The sequence below is a fragment of the Tamandua tetradactyla genome, chromosome 6 (assembly GCF_023851605.1).
Source record: "Tamandua tetradactyla isolate mTamTet1 chromosome 6, mTamTet1.pri, whole genome shotgun sequence".
In the NCBI taxonomy this organism is placed as follows: Eukaryota; Metazoa; Chordata; class Mammalia; order Pilosa; family Myrmecophagidae; genus Tamandua; species Tamandua tetradactyla.
Genome location: NC_135332.1, coordinates 31,792,582 through 31,808,125, shown reverse-complemented (window position 1 = coordinate 31,808,125; position 15,544 = coordinate 31,792,582). Strand labels below are relative to the sequence as shown.

The 15,544-nt window shown below is 56.0% G+C and overlaps 2 protein-coding genes across 9 annotated transcripts in view; both read right to left on the bottom strand.

The window, feature by feature from the left end:
* ABCC3 (ATP binding cassette subfamily C member 3) overlaps nucleotides 1-3,976 on the bottom strand; it is a 55,354-nt gene extending 51,378 nt beyond the window's left edge. For all 4 annotated transcript variants that reach the window (XM_077164771.1, XM_077164774.1, XM_077164772.1 and 1 more), the window contains exon 1: nucleotides 3,886-3,976. In XM_077164771.1, coding sequence (XP_077020886.1) covers nucleotides 3,886-3,930 — 45 coding nt within the window. In that variant the 5' untranslated portion in view covers nucleotides 3,931-3,976. The remainder of the gene's footprint in view (nucleotides 1-3,885) is intronic.
* A 7,535-nt stretch (nucleotides 3,977-11,511) lies between these two features.
* The window catches only part of CACNA1G (calcium voltage-gated channel subunit alpha1 G), a 63,031-nt gene continuing 58,998 nt past the window's right edge, over nucleotides 11,512-15,544 (bottom strand). For all 5 annotated transcript variants that reach the window (XM_077164767.1, XM_077164768.1, XM_077164769.1 and 2 more), the window contains 3 exons: nucleotides 14,182-14,359; nucleotides 13,728-13,897; nucleotides 11,512-12,550 (listed from right to left, as the gene is read on the bottom strand). In XM_077164767.1, the coding sequence (XP_077020882.1) occupies nucleotides 11,816-12,550; nucleotides 13,728-13,897; nucleotides 14,182-14,359 (1,083 nt within the window). In that variant the 3' untranslated portion in view covers nucleotides 11,512-11,815. The remainder of the gene's footprint in view (nucleotides 12,551-13,727; nucleotides 13,898-14,181; nucleotides 14,360-15,544) is intronic.

The window sequence follows — 15,544 nt, the reverse complement described above, 5'->3', positions numbered from 1 at the left end:
TGAACTGTCCATTTCCTTGTCTGGAGGCCGGCAGGCCACAGGCTTGGCACCCTTCCTCCCGAATGCTGCTTCCCTGACTCACTTCCTTCCCCAAGGCCAGGGCCCTGGACCACAGGGAACAGCAGGGCTGGAGAGAAGCCAGCCTGAGCTGCAGGGCGCGGAATCCCGTAGCCGGGAGCCAGAGTTTCAGAGGTCAAAGCCAGCCAGTACCTGCTTTTCCTGCCCCCAGCTGTGATGGTGGGAGGGAATTCCAGGGGCCCTGGAGGGAGGCCTCAGGGAACAGAGCTGAGCTCCCACCTCTCACCTCCCTGCCCACCTCCAAGGTCCACTTCTGCCAGTTTCCCCACAGCTTTGGGTGTCACCATCTTCCTTTGAGAGTCAACATACATTGACGTCGGGGCCCTGTCCGTTAGCCAGCGTTCTGGTGACTGCCCACTCATGCTGAGCAATGGACCAAGGAACAAACCTGGCAATCCCACCACTCAGGACCCCTAAAGTTCAGTGGGCCCTTATCATGGCCTTGGCCCCCACAAGCTTGAGGGTTATCCTCCCAGAAGAATTACTGGGCAACTCTAGACCTGAAGGGGGCCCAGAGCCCACCTAAATCCAGCTGCAGCCCAGAGAGGCTGAGTGACTTGCCCGGGATCACACAGCCAGTGAATGGCACAGTCAGGCCTAGCCAGAATGGACTCTGCTGCAGGCACAGAGAGCTGGACCTCCCCTTCCCTCATACACACAGTTTCCACAGCAACAAAGGCTTCCTTAATAATGCAATTAAACAGCTGGATAGGGCTGATAAGGTGGGAGGTCCAGCACCCAGAATGGACCACACAGGGAATGTTCCTGTCCTAGGGTGGGTGATGGTCAAGGGGGGAGCGAAAGTGCCTTCCCCACATAGGCCTGACCAATGGGAGACCCATGGGCCTCTGCCGAGAGCTGCTGCTAGGTAGGTCCCATGTCTAGCGTGGGGAGAGCCAGGAAAAGGGGAGTGTGGAAATCTCAGGGGAGGAACCAGAGAATCTCCCACCTGCCATACCTTCTTTCTTCCCAGTGGTCACAGGATCTCGGGATAGGACATCCCCTCCTCCCCTGGCTTGACTACTCTCCAGCATTCCCACCAAGGAAAAGGCCTGGTGACACCAGCAGAGGTACCTCGTTCCCCCCACAAGGAGTCCTGCACCATCTGGCACCCCTGGGACAATCCCACTGGGGAGGGCTGGATACAGTCCACAAAAGGTTCAGGGAAGGTATTCTTAAACAGTATGCAATGCAAATGAGATGCAAAGAAGCATATAACTCCAGGCTGTTTGGGCAACTGAGCTACAGCTAAGGCACCAGCCTCCCTGTCTCAGGCCCTTCCTCATCTCATCTCAGCAAATCCTCAGGAGATGAGGTCCACCCTTCCAGCAAGGAACCTTCCTGCTTTCACCCCACTTTACCACCAGTCTCCAGACACCCTGGAGCCAAGAGGTAATATGGATGACAGAGAGTATTTGGAGAACAGGGAGAGGAAGGTGAATACTCCTGAGGTCAGCTAACATTGACCCCACATCCACTTGCCATGGCCTTCAGAGGAAGGGGTCCATCTCTTTGACCTGATGCAGATGAGCTGACTCTCACTGACCACCCTGAGACCCCCTCGGAGGGGGCCCAGCTTATGATCAACAAGAAGAAGTCCAGGGGTCAGAAGCCCAAAGGTGCACAGCCAGTGAATGGCAAAGATGCACCCATATCCTGAGGGTCCTGTTTTCCAGTCCAGGCTTCCACAACTGATTGTCATATGACCTTGGCAAAGCTCCCTGGGCCTCAGCTTTCTGAGATCTAAAGAAAGAGTTGTGCTAGCTGCTCCAAGCCTCCACAGTCTGACACTCTTTGATCCTCCAACTGTATGGAAGGGAAGAGGGCAGAGCCAAAGGATCTATGAGTTTGGGACAAGAAGGGAGACCTGGGGTCCACAACTCCCCGAGGTTCCTTGAAGCCTGTCTCAATACAGTGCTATGTTCCCAGGGTTTAGCTGTCCACCCAGGAACAAGGGGTCCTTGTATTTAAGGATTGGGCATAGCCGTCTCCTTGGTTTTCAAGCCCTCTAACTGGCCACCCCAGACCTCATGACCATGCCATGGCCACATGGGCCCCTACCTCAACAAGATCCGAGTGGACAATGAAAAGGAGTACATGGCCAAAGTACAGTGCCAGGCAACCTCCGGACCCTGTAACAAGTAACCAGTCCAGGCTGGATGACCCAGGGGATTTTTGTGGGGTTTAGCAAGGACTGTAGCAGAGATGTTATACATCACAGATTAACACCTTAGTGACCTAGAGAAAAGAGAGAGCTCCAAAGACACTTTTTAAAAATAGGTGATCCATTGCCCCAGATTCAAAAACACCCAGGTAACCCCCTTAGCACATGCTGAACACAGTCCAAGAGTATGGGTGCTGTATACACACCTGTGCACACATCCACACACATGCACACACACCCACACACGCACACCCCTGTGAATTACATTCATATACACAGGTGTGTATGCACACACACCTGCACACATGCAGCTGCATACATGGACACATAAACACCTGTACATATACTGCACACACGGGCACATACATACCAGGAACCTATGTATAATACTTGATATGGGGAAAAGATTTAGAGAATGGGGTTCAGAGGCCCTGAATTTGAGACCATCCTCTGCTGCACATCCCTGCGTGACCCTGTACAAACCCCTTCAATCTGAGCCCCACTGGTAAAATGGACACTACTTGCCTCACTGCAATGAAGACCCTGCTGTGAGTAGGTTCTGAAAGCAGAGAAGAAAGCTCTTGGGCTGTCTATATGTAATTGAATGGGCAACCTCTGGACCCTGTAATAGTGGCTAGTCCAGGCTGGATGGGGATTTCTGTGGGGCTGGGCAGGAAGGATGGGGGTAGAAAAGTTACATATCATGATTAATACTTTAGTGAGCTAGAGGAGAGAAAGATCCCCAAAGATGCTTTAAACAAACAAAAACAGGTACTCCCTTGCCTCCAAATTGAAAAGCACCCGTGTAATGTGTTGGAATTGCGCTAGGTGGCTGGGGTTAGCTGCCTGAAAAGCAGCCTGAGGTCTTAGAGAGGGATTTGGCCTGAGAGTCAAAAAGCCTTCTCCTCTAGCCCAGCTCTGCCTTCATCTAGCTGCCAGATTTTAAACAAATCCCCTTCTCTCTCTGGGCTTCCCTTTCCCAGTGTTAGACCTGGGAATTCAGACATCCCTGTACCTAGAGGGGGCTTTCTCCAGAACTGGGTCTGTTTTCCCCTTCTGATGCCAGGGCAGTGAGGGATCATCTGCTCTCACACCTGCAACCAGGTGACATTTCCTAAGAAGCCATCCTTGGAAAGCATCAGGTTGAGCAAGGGCTCTGGAGGACCTGGAGACCCCGGGTAGGTGTGCGGGGTGGACAATCGAGCCCTAGCTGGGTCCACCGCGAATGTGGTTAATGGGAGAAGTCCCTCCTGCAGTTTGCCGTCAATCAGGAGAGAGGGGCTGGGGCAAGACCAGAGGGAAGTGGGGGCATCTCCCAGTTACCGGGTGGCATCCACTGCACCCACAAGGAGACTGGTGCCTCGTTTTCCCCGGCTCCACGCAAAGGGTAGGATACATCAGGGCATGTTTTGGCCTCTGCGTGGGCCAGGGCTCTGGGAGGCTTGGCCAGGCCCCCTCCCGGCACCGCGGTGTCCTCTCCCGGCACCCCCGCCGCCTCGGGGTGGGGGGGAGGGTCTCAGTCAGTGCGCGCCTTCCATTCTAGGACACTGCCCAGTCCCCGCGGGTAGGCAGGAGGCGGGAACCAGGCTGCCCCTGGCTGGCCACGGCCCTAGCTACGGCGGCCCCTGAGCCCCGCGTCTTACCCAGAACTTGGAGCCGAGCTCCCCGGAGCCGCACAGGGCGTCCATGGGGCTGGGGCGCAGAGGCGAGGCAGCGAGCTCGCCCGGTCCGGAACAACTGCGGGCGCTGGAAGCTGCCTCCGCCGCCCGAGCTCCGCCCTGGCCCGCCCCGCCGAGCTCCCCCCACCCCGTCCCGGCAGGTTGCGAGACTGCCTCCTAAACGCTGGGGCGCGGAGGGACTGTGGAGTGGGGTGCCATTGACACAGTGACAGTCCCTCTCAGATCCCCCTAGGGCACGCAAGAGAGACGCCCCTCCAGATGCTGAGGCTGATAGGGCCCGAGCAGAGGGCGATACTGGGGCACACACTGGCCTCTACACACAACTTCAGAGGTACTCTATGGGTCAGAGGAAACATGGAGAGGGACTTGGCAACATCCTTTCCCATGAATAAAATTCTTGATAAAGTCATATGCATCTCTGGACCTCAATTTTGCCATCTGTAAAATGGAAAGAACTTGTGTACTCAATTGAAAAGGCTACCTCTCCACCCTACGTTGGAACAGCCAGCTCCTAATGTGCCCATGTCTTGGGGTACCGTGGTGGGGAGTGGGAGGTCCCAGCCACCCTCTCTCCCCCAACAGGGTCCCAGAAGCCAACCCCCTCCTCTTTCTTGGGCTTGAGAATGAGCTCTCCTCCGCCAACACTTCGCCTGCCCAGCCAGCCCCTGTGCTGCCTGCTGCCCCCCACCGCCTCCCCACCTGCAGGGTCTGCCCCTGTTCATCCTGGCAATTCCTTCCCTGGCACTTGTTCCCAGAAGGTGTTTCCTTCCTTGGTTGCTCAGAGGCAGGCGTGGGCAGGCGTCAGCAAGACAGCACTGAAGCAGCGAGCCCCTCTTGTCTCTCTGGGCAGGCAGGAAGTCACAAGAAAGGAGACTCTCCAGCTGTCAGCTAGAGAACAGAGATCTGAGCGGCCAAGGGTGGGGTGGGGTGGACAAGGCTTCCTCTTCCTGGGCAGCTGGACTGGGGGGCCCTCTTTGCCTCTTTCCTGGCCATTCATCTCCCTGTCTCTGGGGAAAAGACTTTACAGAGCTTTCACTTATCACAGTGTTCCTTGAGTTATATTTAGTGTGAAGAGTCTGTCTTTCCCACCAGTCTGAGAGGTCCCCAAGGGCAGAGGCTGATGAGTCACCTGCAATCTCCCCTCCATGCCTCAGGCACTGCTTTTTGTATACTGTGACCTTGACAAGCCCCTCGATGTCTCCTGAGCAACCTGGACAAGATGCCATTTGAGATCTCTGCCAGCCCTGCAGTCTAGGATTCCATGGCCTGAGCAGCCGGGAATCCTCCTGCCACCCTTCTCTGACCCTTGTAGGACATGCCCTCTATGCGGCCTCCCCATAGCACTTACCTCCTGCTAACACCCCACCTCTACCCCCAACCCCACACCCTCTGCCTCTCCTTCCTCTCCTTCTCTAAGGCTTGTGGAGGTCAAAGACACCAAGTAAACCAAGGAGGCTGTATCTGGGCTTGGGGAGATTTGGGACTCTCCTTCAGGGCTTTCTCGGGGGTGAGTGCCCCAGGCAGGGCTACCTCCTGAGATCAGAAACCCAGGACCAGCCAGGGCTCCCACACATGGCCTGGCTCCAGCCCAGCGCTAGCCAGGCTGCCCACAGGTAAGAACTCTAGTGTACGGCTAGGATCCTTGGGTTCTGGCTTCAGTACTGGGGCTAAGACACCATCTCCTTCTGCCCAGCATTTTCGTCTGGCCATCAGAGAGCCCTTCCCACACCCCGGCGGGATAATCTGAGAACCATGGTGGGCCTCTTGCGATCCTGCCTTCCCTCATCTCTCTCTTTTTTAATAGCTGAACTGGTTTTATAGTGGTCACATATGTGGCATAAAATGTGCCATTTTAAGCATTTTTAAGTAAACAATTCAATGGCATTTCATTGTATTCACAATTTTGTATTGCCATCAACACTATCCATTACCAAAACTTTTCCATCACCCCATGCAGAAACTCTATACCCATTAAGCAATAACATTTCCTTTCCCCTTCCCTCACCCTGGTAATCCCTAATCTACTTTCTGTCTCTGTGGATTAGCCTGTTCTAGATATTTCATATACGCGGAGTCAGACATTATTTGTCCTTTGGTGTCTGACTTCTCTTACCTTAGCACAATGTTTTCAAGGTCGCCTGTGTCAGCACTTTTCATTCCTTTTTATGGCTGAGTACTCCTTTGTATGGATACCACATTTTCTTTATTCACTTTTCTATCAATGGATACTTCCGTCTTTCTTGAGGAGTTAGGGGTTTGCTGCTTCTGTCTGAAGTTCTCCTCCTGGCCCCTCTTCCACCCAAACCCCGACTCAGAACCACAATAGCCGTGGGATGTTGCTGTTTGGGTTGTTTTCCTCACCAGAGCAAGAAATGTGAGCTCCTGAGAGGCTCTGCACCTTGCTGGGGGCAGCACTGCTTGACCTGACAGAGTGCTCAGGGCCTCGGCTGACCACCAGGCTCCTGGGGCAGGACGCATGTCCCGTCTCCTCAGCTACTGCACCACGTCTCCGGGCTGGCCTCCGAGGTCACTTGGTGTACTCTGCCCCTACACTCCACTGCCCTTTCTGTACACGGCAAACTACTCATCTTTCAAGATTTCGCTCAAGACCTCCCACCCCTTCCCCAGAAATCAAGAATTAACTTCCCTCCTGGGAACCATCGCCCAGGATTTGTCCTGGGTCCACTGGCCAAAGTCAGAAGTTCCATAAGGAACCCCTCCAGCCCCATTCCTGGGTTAGGGACCCTGGCTCTGTACCACATTGTTCTCTGCATTGTAGTAATTGATTGCCAGAAGACTGAGTGTCTTGAAGATACTGAGTCTTACATATCTCTCTATTCTCAGTACCCAGGACAGTGCCTGGCAAAGTTGGTCCTCAGGAAGCACTGTTTAACTAAGTCCTCATTTCCTAAGAAGAGGTCATAGGTAGCAAGGCCACGGTCACTTTAGGTACAGCCCCAGCAGTGGGCACTTTCCCCTCTGCCTCTGAATTTTCAGAACCAAGATGCTTCCAGTGGGAGGGCTCCCGAGAAGAGCCAGAAGGGCCTTGTGGGTCAGCCTGCAGCAGAGAGATGGACTGAACCTTCCCAGCCTCAGTAGCCCAAGCCCCATCCTCCCTCCCCAACGTACTGCAGTTCTAGGAAGGATGGACAGAGCATGTGCGGCCTCCCCCGCCTAGGCAGGTCCCAGGGGAACACAGCCTCAGGGATTTCCTGGCAAGGAGATGGAAAGATAAGATAACTGCAAGGTACAGCTCAGAGCAGGAATTACAGCTGAGTGAAGAAAACAGAGTGGAAGGGGTGGGGTTGAGAGGTAACAGGGATCCGGGAGACCCAGGGACAGGAAATGATGCCGAGGGGAAGAGTCAGATTGGAACAGGCGAATCAATGGGAGGTGGGGTGGGGAGGGAAAGCAAATCCAGGTTGCTAGGTCTCCCCCTCACCTCACTGCCTGATTCCTTTTAGCCCCTTGTGGCTCCTTGAAGGCCAGGAGCACCCCCAAACCACCCTCCAGCTCCGAAATTCCAACCTGCTCTTCCTCTCCTCATGCAGTGATAAGGCCTTGTAGGGTCCCTCTGCCCTGACTTCATTTGCATCTGATTTGACATGCATGTGCACCAACTCAGGAGTTTGCAAAGCAAGAATTCATTAGCTCCTTGGGCCCTCACCTGGACCAGGGCTAAGACAAAGAGTGCCAAAGCTCTTAATGGAATTCCCTCTTGGAGCCTAGCTGGAGTAGCTGCCTCCTTGACACGCCCTTGCTCTGTCCCTAGAGCAGGAGGCCAGACCGTAACCAAATTCGCTTTCAAGAATTAACTTCCCTCCTGGGAACCATCGCCCAGGATTTGTCCTGGGTCCATAACCTCAGGCAGAAGTCACTGGCAAGGCAGGCTTGGCAGCTGGCTGGCTGGGCTCCCCCCACACAGACACGCCGTCCTGCTCTGTGAGCCCACCCCTCACAAAGAAAGCTCTACCGAGCACCTGCCCTGTAGAAGGTATCATCAGTGTTGGTGTCCTCAGTTGGCTTGGTCTCTCTTTAGAACGGGTGGCACCAGGTGAGAGTGCCTGGTGCTGCCACCTGGTGTTGGATGCCCTCACTGCATGGCGGTCGCCAGCTCCACAGGCCGGGCCTCTCAGCTAACCCGGGAGAGGGGCAGGCAGGGAGGCCATGGGGCACCAGGCTTTGTGAGGTGTAAGGGCTGGGGGCGGATAATGGAGGGAAAGGCTGCTTGGAAAGTGGGCATGGCCTGGCTGGGGTAGGGGTAAAGGAAGAAAGAAGGGGGTGAGAAGAGGAGACATAGAGCCGGTGGCCTGGGTTAAAGGGCTGCACTATGCCAGGGAAGGGCGGCGCCTGGGAAACTGGACTGATGGCAGAGCCAGCCTTGGGCAGCGCTTGGGCAAGCTTCTGGAGCTGAGGGACGCCTTCCTCTGTGGTTGAACTCCCCTCCCCATTGAATCCTTTGGTCAAAGGTGGGCATCCCACAGGGTGGGAGGCAATGGGCCTCTTTAAGCCTCTGAATACATCGAGCTGGGAACATGTGTGTACATTTCTATGAACACGAAAATGACTGCTTTGGAAATCACACCTTCCTCCCTGGCGAGTCATTTTGTGAGCAGGATTCCTCCCACCATGTCCCATTTGCTCCACAATGAGAAGAGACTGGGGTAGTGTGAAGCCAATGGGCTAGAGGTTGGCCAGACCTAGGGTTAAATCCCAACAGTGCCATTTCACAGCTGTGTGATCTTGGGCATGCCACTTAACCTCTCTGAACCCTTCACCTCTTGGAAAAATGAGGAAAGCAATGGTACTTCCCTTGCTAGGGTGTTGTGAGGAGTGAGAGACTGCATATGAGCCTCAGATTTGTTTTTAGCACCAGTCAGCTTGCTCCTCTTTCCAGTCCCCACCCCCAGAAAGACCTTTTCCTGGAGTCTTGGGGGTGGAGGAAACAGAAGCAGCCAAGCCCGAGGTAGGGCCTGCAGCCGTTGGCACATTTTCCTCTGAACCCCCAAAGAGAAGGCTGAGGGCAGAAGAGTCAGGGGAGATACTCTTCCCTCTGAAAGCTCCCACGCTCCTGAAGCCCCTGTCCCTGTCCTCTTACGCTGTCCCTGGAGGTCCTGAACCAAGACTCGCCGCTTTTACCAGGCTTTCCCCCCTCAGCCTCTGTCACACCTCTCTGCCCCACTTCCACCTGTGTATCCTGGAACAAAGCCAAATCACAAGGTTATTATCACCACTGTTAATAGAGTAAGCAGTGTCGTTATTTCCACTTCGAAACCCTTTTCATGAAACACAAGTTTCCATCACTTTGACTCTACTAATGCTATTTCTGCAGCACTACCAAGATGCCCCTCCAGGACTGTCCCCCAGAAGCCCTCCAGTCCGCTGATGGGGGTGGCAGAGAGACCAGGGTGTCTTTCCCTCTTCACCAGAATGATCTCTTAAGAGCAAACCCAGATCATAGCCAGTGTATGCCCCAACAAACTGTCCTGGCTCCTGCTGGGAGGAGGGGGCTGATGAACAGGTCTCCCAAAAGAATCAGGAATGCTAAGAGTCAACCCCAGTAACTCCACAATATTCTGATGCCACTGTAACTGTTGAAGCCGGGCATGGAGAATGAGGGTTTTCAGGGAGGCCCGGGATGGAGGGGAGGGGGCGGCAGGCCAGCTCTTTGGCTTCCTTTGGATCTAGAATCCTCCAGCGACTAGAAGAAAAAAGACCTCAGAGTTCCCCTCCCCAAATCTCCCACCCTCACTAGGAAACAGACAGCTCCAGAATTCTACAAAAATGTAAAGGCTTAATCTGCAGACCCAGGTGACAAAACTCTAGGAATTTTGTACAGCTTTGCTGTAAAAGAAAAAAAAACCCAACAGCTCCTACAAGCACCCCCTCTCCCACCCACGAAGCCGAGAGGAAAAAGAGTTGGACATCATTGCCCAGACTGAGAGGATAAAACGAGATGTTTGCTTGAAGGAGTGGTATCATTTCTGTCCAAAAGAGCAATTAGAAAAGCTTTCAGCACAGGGAAAACACAGGGTTGGATAAAGTCTCCCGTCCACTGCCCAGTGGCCGGGCACCCCCAGCTCCCAGCTGCCAAGTTCAGACAGGGGCTATGGTCAAGGTTTCAAGAATCCTGGGGGTGACAGGGGTAGGGAGTGTTTAAGGGCATGGGTTTGGGGCAGATGTTAGGGGTGGTTGGAGGGGACAGGCTGGTGGAGCCCTAGTGCAACCCCCGTCTTTGACGGGGGACAAGAGAATATTGCCCGCGGCAGCACCCAGCACCGGAGGTGGCTCTGGGCCACCGCACTTGCCCCTCCTCCCGCCTGCGGCCACTTCGCCTCTCCCTCCTCTGCTGGCTCCCACCAGGCAGACAGCAGCAAACCGCGTAAACACCTTGATGGGACTCGTTCATCACCTCCAGGGGGCCAGCTCCCCGCTCAGCAGTCTGGCCGCCCGCCCCACCCTACCCACTCCACCGGGAGGTCGCTCGGAGAGCAGCCCACTGGGGTTTACACGCATAGTTCCAGGGCCAGCAGGCGGGTGGGTGGGCGAGACCCCAGTGGGGCAGTGGCCGCAGAGTCGGGCTAGCCGTGTCCACCCCGTTCCCCAACCCCGGGGTGGGAGGCTGAAACTCGGACCGCGCAGGTCAGCCTCCACCCGAAGGCGGCAAATCCCAGGCAGAGTCCGCGGCAGGAAAACCCTCAGGGGCTTGCCCCTCCCCCTCCCCTAGCTCCCGCTCCGCAGCAGCAGCAGCCGAGGCAGCCTCCCCCAGCCTCGGCCGGCCCCATCAACCAAAACAGCTTCATTATGCCAATTTCCAGCTTTCAGTGTGCGCCTGAGAGCTGTCAGCAGAAATAGGAGTTAATCTGGAATTACTCACATTCACAGAGATGCCTGGTTAAGAGGAAGCAATAAAGCTTGGCTAGAAGCAGGCGTGGACCCCATTCCTCAGGCTTTGGCCGGGCAAAGGGGCTTCTCCCTGGTCCCTGGGGGTGAGGCCGCAAGGCTGGGGGGCAGCGTTGGGTCTTTCCTCTCTCACAGACACACAGATGCGCAGCGGTGGCTCTGAACCCTTCCCTCCCCAGCCCCAGTCCCCACCTCCAGGAATCTCTCTCCAAAGCCATCTGGACACACCTAACCCTCTGACCCTTTGCTTTTACTCTGGACCGTGATTAACTTTTTATGTTGGAAAAGTACTTTATTATAGATATATATGTATGTATGCATGTATGTATGTATAAAAAGGTTCCATTTCACTTGAAAATCTCATCTTTTTTTCTTTTCTTCACACCCTCTTTCCCCCCCCCACACACAAAGAAAATGATGATGAGGTTGAAGGAGGAAATAAGTTACATTACAGTTTCCAAAATGGTTCTCGCTCCCCACTACGGATGAGCCCGGTCGGGTTGTAACGCGCTGGCAGTCCCAGCTTGTGCTTTGCAAGAGGAGGGAATATAACTTAGACTGGTTATTTTAGGTTTAAATAGCCAAGATATGCCTTCGCCTCAAAAATATTCTGAGACACATAAAAGCAGAAGGAAACAAAGTCTCTTCAGTCATAAAATGTCATACATCCCGCATATACTAGATTCAATTAATTTAATAAAATAGAATATACATAGAGATTCTGCACAAACGTATTGCTTTCTCCCAACAGCTTCCGGCGTCAGGAACCCCAGCTGCACCGGGCCTTTCCCTTTCTACCTGGAGTCAGAATTGCTAGGGCGGCCATTTTCACGCGCTTTGGAAATCCTGGCTGCGGGGACCCAGCGCCCTCGAGGTCGGGAGGTGTGCCTCCTTGGAGTCTACGTGGAGTTTTTTCAGGAATAGAGCCCAGGAGGAGGAGCTAGGATTTGGCACCCAGTGGAGAAAGGTGAGTGGGAGAGTGGGGCAGGACTCAGGGATCCGGGTCTGCTGGCTCAGAGGTTAAACCGGAGAGACTCAGCACGTCTTTCTTTGGGGGGGGCGAGGCAGCCATGCTGTCAGGGGGGCCAGAGGCCGAGGGATCCCTGGAGTCGCTGGACGGAGCCCTCCGCCGGAGGCAGACACCAGGGCTGGGCGGGGGCCGAGGGCCCTGGCTCTCCGGGGGGTCTATGGAGATACTGGGCGGGCTGAGTTTTTTCTTGGGTCGGCTCCCAGGTCCCCCAAGAGGTTGGCCTCCGAGGTTTGAGGGGCTGGGGCCCGGGCAGGGCTGGGAGCCGCTGTCCAGGCAGCTGACCGCGATGGAGTGTCTCCTCTGTTCATCCAGCCAGGATGCAGGCTGGCGCCGGCGGCTCTGGGCCTCCACGCTGTAGCACTTCTTCAGGTCCCGTGGGGACGGGGGCTCCTCCTGGCTGCTGACAGTCAGGAGGTCTCCTGAAATCCAGCTCAGCTCCGTGTCCAGCTCTAAGCTGCTGCTGGTCTCTGGTGGGCCCTTGCTCGGGCCGGGCTCTGGGCCCAGGCAGGGGGCGGGCAGGGGCAAGGGCTTGGAGATCTTGCTCTGGCTGCGGGAATGCTGCTGCACCTGGATGCGTGACCAGCCGCAGAAGGAGGTGGCCCGGGCCAGAGGTGGGGAGCGCCCACTCCCCTCCGACAGCAGGTCTTCTCGGCTGCCCAGACCCTGAACGTCCAAGGAGTCAGTCCTTATTGCTGCCTGCATGGGATAAAGGGAAGGCTCAGCCCAGGGGCTTCCTCTCTACTGTCGAGCCTGCTATCCCCTAACCCCAGGCAGCTGGAGGACCACTCCAGACAGGCGTACAGGTAGTTGCTCTGTTTGGGAAATGGGGGACACCTGCAGCTTGATCTCTGTTGTCCACCATGCCACCCCAAACCCCACCTTCTCTCCTGCGTGTCCTGCAGGAATAGCTCTCAGCAGCCCCCAAGAAAGCACCCAGGCCAGATTTGCTCCCCATCTGGCTCCTTGATGCCTCCCAGCCTTTGCACAGGCTATTCCTTTGACCTCAATTGCCCTTCCGGTCTACTTGATGGGCTCAGGTCCTTGGTGATGTAGTCCCTGGTCATCTCTACCTGCAGGTAAAACTGACCCCATCCTCTTTGTTCCCTGCTCACTAGGCACGTGAGCATCACAGCACCTGGGGCCCAGGGTGTCATTACATGGTGACATGTTTGTCTCTGCTACTAGACTGTGAGCTCCTGCGGGGCAAAGGCCAGGTCCCATTTGGCTGTGTCCCTGGAGTCTGGCACACAGAGGCCACTAAGGGAATGTCTCTAGAATGGATAACTCTGCGCCTGCTCCCCCAAGGGTGCAGGATGGAACTGACTGTCACGTGGCCATACTCATTCAGAAATGCACACATGGGTCACAGGCTTGAGGCCTTGTCACAGGTGGGCAGATGAGCCTCACCTGGCTGCAGGAGCCTCTGCTTTGGGCCCCTGGAGGGTGGGCTGCAGAAGGTGGGCCCTGGACTTGGCCCAAAATGGAAACACTTAATATGGTGAGGATAGACTGCTTAGATATAACGATTAATAAAAATAATAATAACTGTCTTGTGCCTCTCTGTTATGTCTCAAAGTGCAGAGAGCAGTAGGTAGGCAGCTCTGGAGTCCAGAGACCTGGGTTATACCTTTGACTCTGGGCAATTACGGTCCCTTCTGGCCTTCAGTCCTCCTCACTGTACAAGGGATGGGCATAAGCCCCAAAGCTTCTGCTTTTCTCACTGCCAGGTCCCTGGTACCTAGGCTTGAGCCTGGCACATCATTGGCACACAAGAAATGTTTGCTGGGGAACAAAAATGGTCATCACCAATACCTAAAATTGCCAGCAGAGTCCAGCCCCCAGATTCCTGCCCACCTCTCCACCCCCTGCTCACCTGGCGCCTGAGCGGCCTCTGAGCCAGAGGAGAGCGGCCGGGTGGGGGTAGTTTGGGGATGGTGGCCCGAGTTGGGGCATTGTGGGGCTGGAGCAGATGGGGTGCATCTTTGGGAAGCTGCAGAATGTAGCTGGTGTCTGCTGGCTGAGAGTGAACGGACAAGACAGAGCCTGGGGGGAGGGAGTGGTAGTAAGGAGAGAGAAGAGCTGGAGGATCATCTGATCCTGGTTCCCAGCTGGACCCTCCCTCACACTCTCCCTCCCCTGTCAGGGCCTCCAGTCTCACTATATAACCGGCACCCTGGAGTGAAAGCTACTCCCCTCAGGCTGGAGGCTCCCCAGATGTAGGCAAGACCTCTTTCATTGCCTTAGTCCCCCTGCAGGTCAGGAATGGGCCCAGGCAAAGTTGGGGTCTCCCTGTGTGGGCTGAGCCAGCCTGCCCTGAGCCCTGGTACCTGACTGAGCTTTGGGGAGCCCCCAGCCCCTGTGTCCCGGGGACCCCTCGGCAGTGCTCCCATCCGGGCACATGTAGCTGTCATTGGGCAGAGAGTGCGTCCGGCTGACCCCAGACTTCCGGACAGTCAGCAGGTCTGGGCCCAGGGTGACCAGCACCTCCTCAGGGTGGGGGTCCATCTGCAAAAGGAACAGGGGAGGGAGGGGGATGGGACATCCAGGTTTGGTCACTGAGGCATAGTTGGGCAACGGAAACCAGAACCTCCCGCCCCCAGGCCTCCCCTCCCATCCCCTCCCGGGCCCAGGTGGTGATGGGCATGAGCGTGGTCTGGTCAGGAAAGGGGCAGACACACAGATGGGCCCTCCGCAGGGAGGGAGGCGGGATGCGAAGAGAGCACCATCCAGAAGGCAGCACCTGGGAGCCTCCTGCAGGGATGGGGCGGGGTGGGGAGGAACCTAAAAGGAGAGCTGCCTCCAACTCTGCAGGCAGTTAGAGGGCTTGTTCTAGAGGCCCCATTGGGAGGCTCTGGAGAGAGCTAGGTGTTCAGTGGTCACGGATCGGGGCCCCCGACAGCACAGTGAGGGACGGAAAGCCGGAACAGCCGCCCACAGTCCCCAGCCAAGGTTACAGAGAGCTGGATCTGTAGGGGTGGCGGAGGGGCCCCTCCCTGCAGCCCAGGGAAGCCCACAGGGCAGAGGCTGGTCTTACCATCCCATTCTGTATGGCAGCCCCAGTGCCCAGCACAAGGCCTTCGCTGGGGAAACGTGGGCTGGGGGGATGGACTGACAAAGCCCAGGGGGATGTTATGGTCAGCTCACCCACCCCATCTCCTCCCCACTTTCCCCATCCCCGATAACTCAGTGACTCCAGCATAAGGTGGGGGCAAGTCCTGGGTCCTGTGAATGCAGCTCCTCCCTTAGTGGGCAGACTGGGGGTGGGAGTGGGCTTTGGCATCTGTTTCAAGGAAAGGTGGTAATCAGCCTTTGACTGTGCAGCTTGTGCCCAAAAAATCACTGTGTCCCCCTTGTGACCCTCTTCCCTCTCATCCCTGGAACCTTCCATTCCTAGTTTGCAGAGGCCCAGCCAAGTCAACAGCCTCAGCAGGCCTGCGAGTGGCTAAGTTGGAGGTCAGCGGGGATTCTCTGCTGTCCCTTCCAACCCCAGGCTCCACGGCCACCAGCCGCCTCAAGAGCCCTGGGGACCCCAGGCTGTGGTAAAGGCTCTGCACTGGCGGAGCCCTGCCCACAGGGAGGTCCCCTGCCCTTCTTACATTCTGAGAGAGAGGCAAGGCCGGGAGGAGGGGGCTGCTCACAGGCAGGCGGGGCTGGGAGCCAGGAGAGGGTGAAGAAGTTGTCAAAGCACAA